General features: G+C 43.7%; 1 protein-coding gene across 3 annotated transcripts in view; it reads left to right on the forward strand.

The window, feature by feature from the left end:
• Positions 1-10,263, forward strand: part of SLC9A8 (solute carrier family 9 member A8) — a 23,026-nt gene extending 12,763 nt beyond the window's left edge. For all 3 annotated transcript variants that reach the window (XM_017832348.1, XM_017832350.1, XM_017832349.1), the window contains 8 exons: positions 407-545; positions 1,708-1,813; positions 2,510-2,626; positions 3,689-3,771; positions 5,491-5,602; positions 6,042-6,262; positions 7,364-7,510; positions 8,755-10,263. In XM_017832348.1, coding sequence (XP_017687837.1) covers positions 407-545; positions 1,708-1,813; positions 2,510-2,626; positions 3,689-3,771; positions 5,491-5,602; positions 6,042-6,262; positions 7,364-7,510; positions 8,755-8,886 — 1,057 coding nt within the window. In that variant the 3' untranslated portion in view covers positions 8,887-10,263. The remainder of the gene's footprint in view (positions 1-406; positions 546-1,707; positions 1,814-2,509; positions 2,627-3,688; positions 3,772-5,490; positions 5,603-6,041; positions 6,263-7,363; positions 7,511-8,754) is intronic.
• Positions 10,264-12,733: the final 2,470 nt, after the last annotated feature.

Consider the following 12,733-nt stretch of genomic DNA (forward strand, 5'->3'; position numbering starts at 1 on the left):
CTAAATATTTGATGAGAGTTCTTCCTGTTCATTGGTTCTTCTTGGAGGATCACATGAGTTTTTACCTCTGTAAAATGTGTTTTCTTTCCCTTTTCAAGCTTGGAACATTGTTTTGAAATACTGGGCATCACCATAGCCTATTTACGCCATTCTGGGATTCTTCAGAGGAGCATTGCTGGATTTTTAGCAGAATTAGGTTTCCCTTTGGGGATTACACTAAGGCTTGATTTAACGTCTTTTGACATTCCTCTTGTTATATATATCACAGTAAAAGCCTTTTAAGAGTGGTAGCAACAAAGAAATGGGAGTCTTTTTTGTTGTTGTGCTCAAAAGATGTTTGATATTTTTGGATCCAGGCTTGGAATGTATAACCATTTCTTTTTATTTCTCTTTTAATTGTATCTAGCACAGCAGAAGGTTTGACAAGGGAAAATATGTCAGATGTAAGTGGATGGCAAACCTTCCTACAGGCACTGGGATACTTTCTTAAAATGTTCTTTGGCTCTGCAGCGCTTGGCACACTTACTGGTCTTATTTCTGCATTAATATCCTTTTTTCATTTGGTGATACATATGTATAAATTGGTGAACTTCAACATTCTAATAGTATTTTTCTTTCCCGTCTTCTGCAGCATTTCTTAGGGGATATTTCTTATGAGGCATTATTTTGTTGGCTGAGGAATTTGTCATGCTCATTTTATTTCTATGTTAGTGTGCATGAATGTGTATTAAAAAGTCACATCAAATTTTTATGAACATTAATTAAGGTCTGAAATGCTGTATAATAGCTTTTGTGCATTGGAGTGTTATAAGATATGGTAATTGTTTTGTAAATTCAAAATATATTAATTCCATTTCAATACCAATCCATTTTTACAAGCATATGGCTCCTTTTTTTACATGCATAAAACAGTTAATTAAAAAGAAAAAAAAGCTCCTTTTCCCAAGGGCCTTTGAGTCAGCCGAGTTCATTTGTCCCTATGGATCATGTGCAGGCAGCTGAATGCAGACACTGTTCTGTTTGGATTTACACTGGGTTATATTTTGCCTCTTCCACTTCCATGAATTGGTTGCTAAACAACCCAGAAGCTTCTCTGCTGAGGTCAGGAACGCTGTTTGCTGTAGTCCAGACACTTTTGTTACTTCTCGGGGCTTTAGTGTTAACACTGACTTCACTGCAGGTGATCTGGGCTTGTACAGCAGTTGTTCATGTCAGCTGGGACACACTGGCAAGCACTTTGTAAACAACAAGAGCTGAATGTTTGATTAAATGTAGAAATTTCCCTCTTGGTTCAGCAGCCTGATTCAACAAACTTTTAAATTATTCCATATATCGCCACAAAAGAGGGAGACAGATGTTCAAGAAAAGCAGCTTATTTGCCCTTTTACTGTAATTTGTGCCTCAAAGTATTTGATTTACCAGTTATTATCAATATTGTAGAGGCACATCAGTAGCAGATCTTTCTTGTCTCTATCTCTGTCCATTCTGACAGACTTCTACCAGCAGTAGCTTCTATGTCAAACTTTCCTCATAAGGAATTACTTATCCTTCCATACTGGAGTTGAAGGCCAATGTGTAGATTTTATTGGCTATTCAGTAGAGAAGTACATAATCATTGTTTTGTGATGGAATGACACAGATGCAAATATTTCTTTGATTTTTTTGTTTGTTTTAATTTACATTTTTCCGTAACATTTCCCTGTGTACGTGCTAAAGCACATTGATTTAAGGAAGACACCCTCCCTGGAGTTTGGGATGATGATTATCTTTGCTTACCTTCCTTATGGACTTGCAGAAGGGATCTCACTCTCAGGTGACTAGCAAAATGAGTCTGTGCAAGTTTCTTTGATAGGGAGTAGGAATTATTTGTGTCTCAGAGGGCCCCTGGGGGGTTTTTTTGGGTGTTTTGTAATTTAATTTGTTCTTACTTTTAAGTTTGACTGACTTTAAAAAAACACTATTCTCTGCTTCATATTACAGAAGCTAAAAGAGGTAATTGCAGCTTTCATCAGCATTAGTTAGCCACTGTAAATACTGGTATTGTCCCCAGCTACCTTTGCCCAACACAGAATTAAAGTTTCAGCTGCACGCTGCAGATCTCAGCCACCTCAGCAAACTTAGATCATGCCCAGCCTGCTGCCCTGTGGTGGTTTTCTGCCTGTCCTCCACCTGTCCACTGGGGAAATCAGCTGAGACCAGAGTGTTGTGTGTGTCTCTGAATACTTGGTAGAGGTTTTGCTGAAGGCCAGGAGAAGAGGTGAACTTCTCCCAGCATTCTGTAGGAGCAAGTACAAAGACCTGCATGACCAATGTCTCTGACCTTTGCTGATTTAAGTGGGAGTTTTAAGGCAATGGTCTTCCTGTCTGATTTCCCAAAGGAAAGGGGGAAGGGATGCCACAGTTAGTGTAATTCTAATAGCTAGGGATTCTGCTTGGTTTGTTTTTTTTTCTCTTGGGTTGTGATTTCAGTTTTGGTTTCTTCTGTTTACTGCCACATTCTTGCCTACAGGTATCATGGCCATCCTCTTCTCTGGCATCGTGATGTCTCACTACACACACCATAACCTGTCCCCAGTCACACAGATTTTAATGCAGCAGACACTGAGAACTGTTGCTTTCATGTGTGGTAGGTGCTGCTTACTATTAATATCTAGTATTAATAGTGTAAAATCTTATTCACGTGAAATGGTGACTCTCTTGGGAGCAGCAGAGGTGTGAATTTGCTTCTAGGCATTTGTATGTCCATGGGGCTTGTCTTCAAGAGAATTCCTGATAGTGGAGGCTGGAAGGCACTCGAAAGTCACCTTTCCTGCCACACTGGATAAAACGTGCAGTAAATCTCTCTCTCCCATCCTGCAGGCTCCTGCTAAGATTTGCTACAAGATTGATGACCCAATAGAGGTCTATTTTTAGTTGTAGGAATGGGGGTTGAGTACTATTTTTTTAATGGTTTTGTGTATAAAAATCTACTTGCAAAAACAATAGCTTCACAAATGGAGAAGTTTTTGGAAGTAGTGGTACGAGCAGCTCAGTCCCAGAGCCTTTCCAGTTCCTTCTACAAGTCAAACCTTTGAAGAAACGACATGTTTCTGTATTACAAACATATCCCTGTGTTTTGGGGGGATGCCACGGATGAATTCCATATTGTTTACTGGAGGATGCAGTTTCAATGTGGTCGGGGAATGGCTTTGCTGCAAACCAAACTTAACCACTCCTTACCTGAGCAGCAGCAGCTCTTCAGGGTTTAGTCTGAATCTATTACAAAAGCTAAAAAAGCCTGCATTCAGTCAAGTCACTGTAAAGGAATTATTTATGAATAACTGTGCAACTTCTGTAGCTCCTGGTCAGCAGCTTAATTTATAAATCATATAAATATTTATATATATATATATATATAAAAAATAGGTCTTATATTGCTCAATTTAAAAGTTCCTCAGTCTTTAGAATGAGGTTTTGTTGACTTTGTTCTCACTCCTTGGTAATTTACAGCTGAAAAAAGCCTACACACAGGACTAAGTGCTGTCCTCTGCCAGCAAGAGTCTGGCCTTTTGCATCACAGCATTTGGGCCTATTTTGTGCATTCAAAAGTCAGGAAATACCATTTTATGTACTGTATGTAGCAATTTATAATAGGAGTAAAAAAGGTTTTCTAGAATTGTTTATTTAAGGTGTGATTTCTCTTTTTCAGAAACGTGTGTTTTTGCATTTCTTGGCCTGTCAATTTTTAGTTTTCCTCACAAGTTTGAAATGTCCTTTGTCATCTGGTGCATAGTAGGTATTTACTTTCTTCCATACCTTTTAGATGCATTTTGCAATATTTCTTACTGGGGAAGGGACATTACAGTTAAAAGATTTTAGAATAATTGTTATGATTTATAGGTTTTTATAAAAATACTTCTGCATTTTTATATATTGTGCAAAGTTTACTCTCTCTAATAGCATGAAATTATTATTCTTGTTCTCAGCACTTTGATGTACAATACTTCAGTCTTTAAGGAATTCCCTTCAGCTCTTATTTTGAAGCCCTTCTGTATAAGATTGGTAAAAACAAGGAAAAGAACCTTGCTTGTTTTGACACTATTAGATTTATTAAATTAAATCTCACAAGATGTTGAGATTAGTATCCGTAACCATTCTGGTCATTTTATCAGAACAGTCTGAGTTTTTACCTATCTTTAGGTTCCCATGAGTGATCTGTGTGATGGACAGTTCATAGCAACTCCAGTGCAAACCAGTATCAAATTCTGCTCCTTTCATCTCCCCGGTATTGCAGCTTTTGAGTTTTCTCTCATATATCATTGCAGTTTGTTTACATAAACTAATTTAGTCCATGCATCACTTCTTCCCTCTGAGTTCTTCAGAGGAAGTCCTTACTCAGACCTTCTCCAATGTGTGTTCAGTCTTGGACTCCTTTCTTAATTCTCTGTCTTTGAATCTGTATTTCACTGTAGCTTTATGGAGTGACAGTGAATTATGTTTCACATGGGGATTCCCTACATCTGTTGCTATTATAATTGTTTAATATCAGCAAGAAAAGTAGAGTCAAATGAACGAAATGGGGACCCATTTCCAGTTGCTTACAGCAACATACACTGGCCCTTTTCAGTGCATAGTTCAAGGGAAGAATTGTTATCTACAACTTACAGATAGGGATATCAGCACAGAGAACTGTTCTCCCTGGACTACACCCAACTTCCCTATCTAATATGTGTCTAAGGTGTGACACTTCCTCCTGTGTAGCATTGCCCCCTCAGGCATAATGCAAATTGTGTAATTTTGGGGTGATTCATAAAGGAAAACAGCACAGCCCTTCAAGGATCCTGCTGACTAATTCTGGGATATTTACCTTACCAAGGTCTGTTTGTGGTGGAGCTTAAAAACAATGCATTGAGGAAACTGTGCCTTTTTCTGAGTTAATGTTTTCACTGTGTTAATAGTTTGCCATCAAAACAATAGTACCTTTTTTTCTCTTTTCCCCTCTCAAAATGTTACTTCAATGTGTGTTATGCTTTGTAGCCATACCCAGCGAAGGGTTGAGAAATCAGCATGTGTGCTTTTTGTTTGGCTTCTGGCCTTTCTCTCTGAGGAACCGGTCCACTGGGAGAGAATAGAAATATCTTATTTCCTCTTTGCTGCTGTGCCAAGGGAATGATTAAAGGAGCTGAACAGACTGAACTGAGGAGAACTTTTACTCAAAGTAATTCTTAGTGTCCCTGGAATGCCTCTTGGGTTCCATTTAGTTATTGTAAGTAAAGCTGCCTGGTCTCCATTAGTGACAGGTCTGGGTTAGTTTCAGTTAAGCAGACAAGATTTTTCAAGAGTTAAATTCCACAATGCCCTATGCTGAGAAGTTTCTCTGTGTTCATTGAGCAGCTCACCTGCCTGTGAGCAAAAAGAGTATATTCACTTTCTCCTTTAAAAGCAGCTGCAGCTGGGGCGTCGTGCATGTAACACATCCGATGGTCTTTTGCTTTTATTTCTGTTTTTCAGGTGCTGGTTCTGTTTGGTAGAGCAGTGAATATTTTTCCACTTTCCTACCTGCTCAACTTTTTCCGTGATCATAAAATCACCCCTAAAATGATGTTTATCATGTGGTTTAGTGGTAAGTTAAAGCTCAAAATATAGAGAACCAGAAAAAAATGTTTTATCTTTTCCATTGTCTGGGCCACTCTAAGAGGAACTGGTTTTCCATTAGTTGAGAAGAATTCAACTGAACATTTGCACTGTTCTCAAACCCAAATGGGACAGAAATGTCCTCTTTCCCCTTTGTGCTGGAGGACTATGCAGTGGTGAGCCTACTAAAGCTTTTCTACAAAGAGGCTGCTTATCTTTCTAGGCCTAACAGCTTCACAGTTTGAACAGCAGTGCCTGAAGTTCTTAGACTGGTTATAGGGTGGGAACCAAATGATCAATAAACACACGCCCTAGGGTTGTAAAAAACCATTTGAAGCTGGGGAATTCCCGTTGAGTTCTCAGGGTGCTCAGGACGGGAGTGCTGCTGCTGATTCACTCTCCACTGATGTGCTGCTCTCTCCAATAAGGTTTACGTGGTGCCATTCCCTACGCCCTGAGCCTCCACCTGGGCCTGGAGCCCATAGAGAAGCGGCAGCTCATCGGGACCACGACCATCATCATCGTGCTGTTCACCATCCTGCTGCTGGGAGGGGGCACCATGCCCCTCATCAGGCTCGTGGACATTGAGGACTCCAAACCACGCAAGAGGAACAAGAAGGACGTTAATCTGAGCAAGACAGAGAAGATGGTTTGTTCCTCCTCTTTTACCGAGAGGATCACTGGGTTTTGTTGTTTGCGGTTTTTTTCCCCAGTTTAAACATTTTTCAGGGCTAGTACATAATTTTTTACAAGAAAGTAGAATGAAAGCGATGGAAAAAGCCAAGGTGGTAGAACAAAGCCAAGCAATATAATTTTAAAATGTCCCAAAGACAGACTTTGGTTAATGTTTACACAAAATAACTGTTTGGACAAAGGGAGGAGAAATAGTCTCTTAACTGAATCCAGTTATAAATTGATCCATACAAATTAAAGTAATCCCTGCAAAAGCATAAAGCAGATGATAGAGGATTGAGTCATATACAGCGAGAAAGTAGTTAGTACAGTGTGAGACAGAAGTTAATCATGAAAGGCAGATGGAAATTATTCTGAAAAAGTCAAAGCAAAGGCCATGAGAAGGTGGTAACAGCAGCCCCCCTCTGACTAGACTTTATTTTAAAGCAATTTCTGGCAAAGTAACAGAACTGACAAAACCAACAACCAGTTTCTGGAACGTCTTGTGCAAAAGGTTGGAGAAAATAATGTATCCCAGAGCATTTTTGCCTGTTTTTCCCCAAACCATTGAACAATATATGCAGAGTATTGTTCTGTAGGATCTTCAGAACTCGTTTTTTCTTGTGGCATGAGGTTGCTTGCAGTCTCCAGAATTACCTTGCACTGTCCATGCAGGGATGTGCATGGGAAAAGCTCAGGGACAGGCCGTGTTTGACACAGCTTGTTTGCAGTGGGACAATGACATCAGTGGTGCTTGCTGGATAAAATCATTGTCCAGCTCACAAGAGAAAACCTGCACACTGGAAACCTGTTCTCAGCAATAGTGACAATACAAAACATGGAACATTTGAGGCCCTTTTCCCTTTCAGCATGGAAAGGGAAGCCAAGGGGATCTGGGAATCGGCAGCTGAACAGACTCAGACAGCGCTAAGCCCAGGGAGGCTGGGGTGATAATTTCTGTATTGTTCCAGAGTGGGAACTGGTTGTGAGAAGGGAGAGCATTGGGCAAGGACTGAAGCAGGCTGGAGGGATGACTGGCACTTTTCTTGGGTTATTCCAATATTTGTGTTTTTTCTAGGGAAACACCATAGAATCCGAACATTTATCAGAGCTCACAGAGGAGGAATATGAAGCCCAGTACATAAAACGCCAGAACCTCAAAGGGTTTATGCGGCTTGATGTTGAGTATTTGAATCCTTTCTTCACCAGAAGACTCACACAAGAAGTAAGTCATTCTCATTTTCTTGAAGAAAAGAAACTAGAGTTGGTTATTTCCCTCAGTATCACGCAGGGCTCGTCATGCAGCCACACAGCTTGTGCATTAGGGACAGTGAGACATCTGTGTATTGCTCATGCATAGATACAGCAGCTGTAATGAACAGCTGCACTGTAAAAGCACAGGTTGGATTAAATGAGCATCTCAGGGCTACCCCAGTTAAACTCAGTGTATGGATTTGTTGAGCTCGCCTTTAATCAAGTGGAGAACCAGGAAGGGTATCAGGAGTTACTGGTTACTGCTGCTGCTAGAAAAACCTGCTGCCACTCAGGCAGAGTTTTTAAAGTGCTGTCACACACAGTTCCTGCCTCTTACTGTCAATGGTCCTGTGACTTCTGGGACTGTGCAGTTTCTGTCTTGGAAATATGCACCAGCATTGCAACCTTCACTTTTCAGACTGCTCCACTGGGATACCAGAGCTGTGAGGCTGTAAGTGCAAGATGACACCTGACTGAAAGTGTAACTTAACACTGAGTGGCTCTCAGAGGTGTAAATGCTGTGTCATTTTCACTCCCGTGCCTCAGAAACCTTAGACTCCTTAGTCACATAATTCACCCATTTTCCAGTTTGCCATAGAATTAAACGTTTTGGCTGTGGAGTTGATAATTTTACATAAAGTGTGCACATTTCATCTTCCTAGCCTTCTCAAAAGTACTATTTTTCCTCTTGTTTTGTACCCTTCTTTTCAAAAGTACCCTTTCAGCACTTTCCCACAAAAACTAAAGGCATTTTTCGCAAAACCAAAAAGGAATCAAGAAACCAGAGTAAGTGTCTGATTTGTAGTTGGTAGCCAAAAGCACAGGCTGCCATCCAGATGGCAACCAAAGGCTGGAAAAATAAGCATGTGAATCAACACAGTAGGCCACAAGCTTCCCAGTGTGCCTGGGAACACAAGGAGGAGAGTCAAAGCCAGGTCCTCCAGACAGCATTAGGATTGTTGAAACACAGAGAGCAGGACTGTCTAAAAACACAGGTAAAAATACCCCTCATCAAAACTATCATCTGTGGCAATAATTACTGACTGAGCACTTGATAAATATTTTCTGGTAGGAAGCAGAATGGCTTTGCATGTGTAGAGACCAGGAGCAGATTATTTCCTGAGGAATATGTCCAACAAGTCTTTCTGTTTTGCTCTAACACACAAGTGGTGGTGTAGCCAAATAACAAAGTGCTCTGGTTTGTCTTTGCCTCAGGACTTGCACGATGGGCGCATCCAGATGAAAACCCTGACAAACAAGTGGTATGAGGAGGTACGACAGGGCCCCTCAGGGTCGGAGGATGACGAGCAAGAGCTGCTGCAGCAGAGCGGGGCAGGAGTGCGGTGAGGGCGTGTCAGAGCCTTACAGAGAGGGTCCAGTACCCAGAGTCCGACTGCACACAAGCTGGAAAGCGAAGGATGAATTTTCAGATTTCAGACACGTCTTGTGCTACATGTTTAGGTAAAAACCACAGCTCTGCTGTTACTGGTCAGGGAGGGAAACCCACACGTGTCGGACACTGGATGGCCTGAACGAAGAACCCTTCGTTCAGACTTTACTGCATAGCAAATTCCTGCAGCCTGCTGAGAAGCTGAACCATCTGCCATGAAATGATGACATTGGTTAATGGAAGGGCTTCTTCCCATTCCAAAACCTGCTGCGACCACACGCTGCACTCCAAGTCATTGAGTGGCTCTGAAAAACAGAAAAAATTGCACTTTACCTTTTAAATATATATATTCCTTCACAGCATGGAGAGTCTTGACAGTTTATACTGTCAATTTGTTTCAGCACTAGTAAGGGAATCTGACTGGAATAAATCTATAGTTTGTGGGATTTGCACATTATAAACCCAGAGAAGATGTATACCTTGACAAAAGCAGATGTTGCACATACAAGGAAGCACCTCTGAAAACATAGTTTTGTCACTTAAGAAATTCTTGATTTCTATTTTGTGGGATTTCTTGTTTTTATACTGAGGAATCTAATCCACAGTACTGATTATAGCATGGTTTGGGGGAGTGTGGGTACTGTGACACAGTGCAGAACTGTGTTTGAAATTGTTGTTTCTTTTCCTTGGCTAAAGCCAGTTGCAGTTGGGTTTCTGTAATTGGCAGTTGCTCCTTGCTGGCACTTTGGCTTCAAATCTTAAAAAAGAGCAGCTTTTATATTTCCTAATTCATGAAATGTTCCTAACACCCCAGAATTCACCAGTGGAATTTTTAATCTTTTGTGGAAGCAAAAGCAGCACGTACATGAGGGAGAAGAGTCTACAAAATCTAATCCAAGTACAGAAAGGTTAATATTGCACGTGGCTGAAGCAGCCTCAGCCGGGAAGTGCCAAACAGCTTCCATTGTGCTGTCCCATTTGTTAAGGAGATTTTTCTCTTCTGCCTACACCGTTTCAGAATCTGTGGTATCATTGCATTGGTTCTCCACGGCCCAGTGTTTGCTCAGCATTGCCAACACTTGAACACACGTGTTTGTTGCACATTCGCCATGGTGACACATGCAGCAGTTTGCTCTCGCTGCCAAATTCCTCCTTGGTTATTTGCATATCCACTGTGGGGATGTGAATTGTAGTTCAGCACCCAAATCTGACATGCAAATGCACATGTTTGTTTCTGAAAGTGTGAGACTCACTTTCAATCTGGTTTTGCTACTGAGGTTTTTTAACCACTGCTTACCTGCTGGGAGAATAAAAGTTAAGAAATGTGTTTAGAAGCCTGAGCCTGTGTTGTCTGAGCAGTTTTTCCTGCTGCCCTTTCCCTGCCAGTTCAAAGGGCCCCACTACTCATCCCAGAGCTGGAACATGCACAGGTGGGTCTGAGCAGGGCATGAAAGCACTCAGGGCTTGCTTTATTCTTGGGAGAATCTGTGTGAAAATCGTGCTTTTTTGCACCCTTCTAGACTCCAGTGGCCTGAATTACCCTTCAGTTACCCACCAGCCCTGCCGGGTTTCTCAGCTTGAGCCCCTAAGCCCAGGAGTTGGCGGGAAGGCCCCTGGGAGCATCTCCTGTCACCGGCAGGGGTACATGGGTGGAGTTGCTGTGAGAGCGGGGATAGCGCTGAGCCTGGGCCACGCTGAAATCCCAAATGCCGCCGCTCGCTGTGTTTTTCCCGGTGGGATCGCGGCGGTTCCGAGGGACCGGCCCCGCACCTGCCGACAGGTGCGCTGGGCGCTGCTGCCCCCTGGCGGCCGCCGCCGGCACCGCGCCGGCCCCTCGGGACATCCCGGGAAGGGATTCCACCGGGAATCGGAGCAATTACCTGGTGCAGCTGGAGTGGGGGTGGGAATCGCTCTGAAGCAATTCGGGTGAAGACATTTTGGATGGCTTAATTTAAAAGCAGCTATTCCAAAATTTAAGAAAATATTGCATTTGTCAAAACTTGGAATGAAGTGCGTATTCTGAGAGAAGACAGCTGTCTGACTTCCTTATTCTAGAACAAAAAGAAGTTTTTACCTAAGTGACCCATTCTCATATTCAGTTATCAATACATTGGCTTTTCCCTCAGTCGTTTCACAGGTTGGAGTTCTTCACTTAAGATGCTTAGAAAAGAAAAATTATCTGTCTCTGTTGACTTGCTTGGCAGTTACTTTGGATAATTTCCTATTTTATCAGACCAATATAAAACTCTAATCCCCTTCGTACAAGCAGTAACTGCCCCATCTAACTTTGTTTCATCTGCAAATCAGTGCAAGAGTAAACTTGATTTTTTTAATGCTCTTAACTACAGAACCCCCCAAAGCTGAACACACACATTGGTGACTGCAGGGCCCTGGGGTGCTGCTGGACTGTGAGCTCTGGCTGCTCCTCCCAGCCCAGGAGCTATGCCTGGAAGGGGCAGGGGAACCCAGAGCTCAGCTTGTACCAGCTCACAGAAGTTATTCCGCCTCATCCAGCCCATCCCATTCTCCAAACCAATAGCTCTCACTCCACTGCTCCAGAGGACAGCAAACCCACTCTGCTGTGTGGTCCCTGCCAGCTCTCAGGCCTGCTCTGTGCCTCAGTTTCCTCATAGCCCAGATGCCCTTTGCAGAGCCACCCAGCTTGATTTTGGGGGCTCCTAAAGCCACATCAGACTGGCCAGACCAACAGCAGTCAGGGAGGGGGCAAGGAGGAGGTGCCAGGCAGGGAGGGGGTGCCCCTGCCTACCCCACTCCATGTCCCTCATCAGAGGGACACCCAACCCCTTCCCTGTGCCAGCTGCCACACACACTGGGCCAGGGAGAGCTCCTGGGGCTCACACAGGCACGGCGGGGCCTGCGATGGGCTCCTGCGTGTCCCCTGCAAACACCCCTCCTGTCCCACCCAAGCGGCCTGGCTGGGGGCACCCTGCCCCCCGAGACAGCTGTGGGACAGTCACAGTGGGCATTGCCACAGGGTCTGGTTTATGTTCCACCTGCCCAGGTCTGAGCCTCCCCCATGCCCCGGGTGGGCCCCGGCCCCGCTGCTCGTGACTCACCCACCCAATGCAAGCGGACCCACCGGCTCTCCTGCCTCCCTTCCATCCCGGTGAAGACGTTATTTTTATCTCAACCACACCAAGAGATGCTCATTTATTTTAAACACTAAAGCATCTGTGGGCTGTTTCTAGAGCCCAATCCTAAAGCTGCCATGAACAACAGTCCTTACCTGCTCTTTAGGAGCTCAGCCTTTGGGAAGCCAGAGCAGGGCTCCAAGCTGTGCTGGTTAAACACCCTTCACCTTTTCCTCCATGACTGTGCAGCCCCACAGGTGAGGTCACCCACCCGAGAGGAGGTTTTCACCTGTGGGGCTGTGTGTAAAGATCAGTGGCACAGGCTGAGGCTGCCCAGCCTTCGGGAAGAGTGGGTGACAGCACAGGGGCACGTGCACCATTGCCTTTGTGCAACAGCCAGTTTTGGGGGTACAGAAGGGTCTGGATGCAAGGGGTCACTGGGCATTATTGAGGGCAGCTCTGGTTTGTACTGATGGGACCTTCATCAGGGGCTCCCATTTCAGATTTGGACAGGAGATGGATGAGCTTTGTGGGCTTTGCTGGAGCATGGAGCTGCTGGAGAGGCTGGTCCTCCTCCCAGCCCTGCCCCTGGACAACACCAAGACAACAGACAAGAACCCCAGCTGGAGGGGTTTATACATTCAATTAACCACCACAGCCAGAAGGAATTAAATCATCTGAGGCAAAGAAGCTGGAGGAATGGGGGGTGGAA

The sequence above is a fragment of the Lepidothrix coronata genome, unplaced genomic scaffold, assembly GCF_001604755.1.
Source record: "Lepidothrix coronata isolate B3197 unplaced genomic scaffold, Lepidothrix_coronata-1.0 Scaffold201, whole genome shotgun sequence".
Classification (NCBI taxonomy): domain Eukaryota; kingdom Metazoa; phylum Chordata; class Aves; order Passeriformes; family Pipridae; genus Lepidothrix; species Lepidothrix coronata.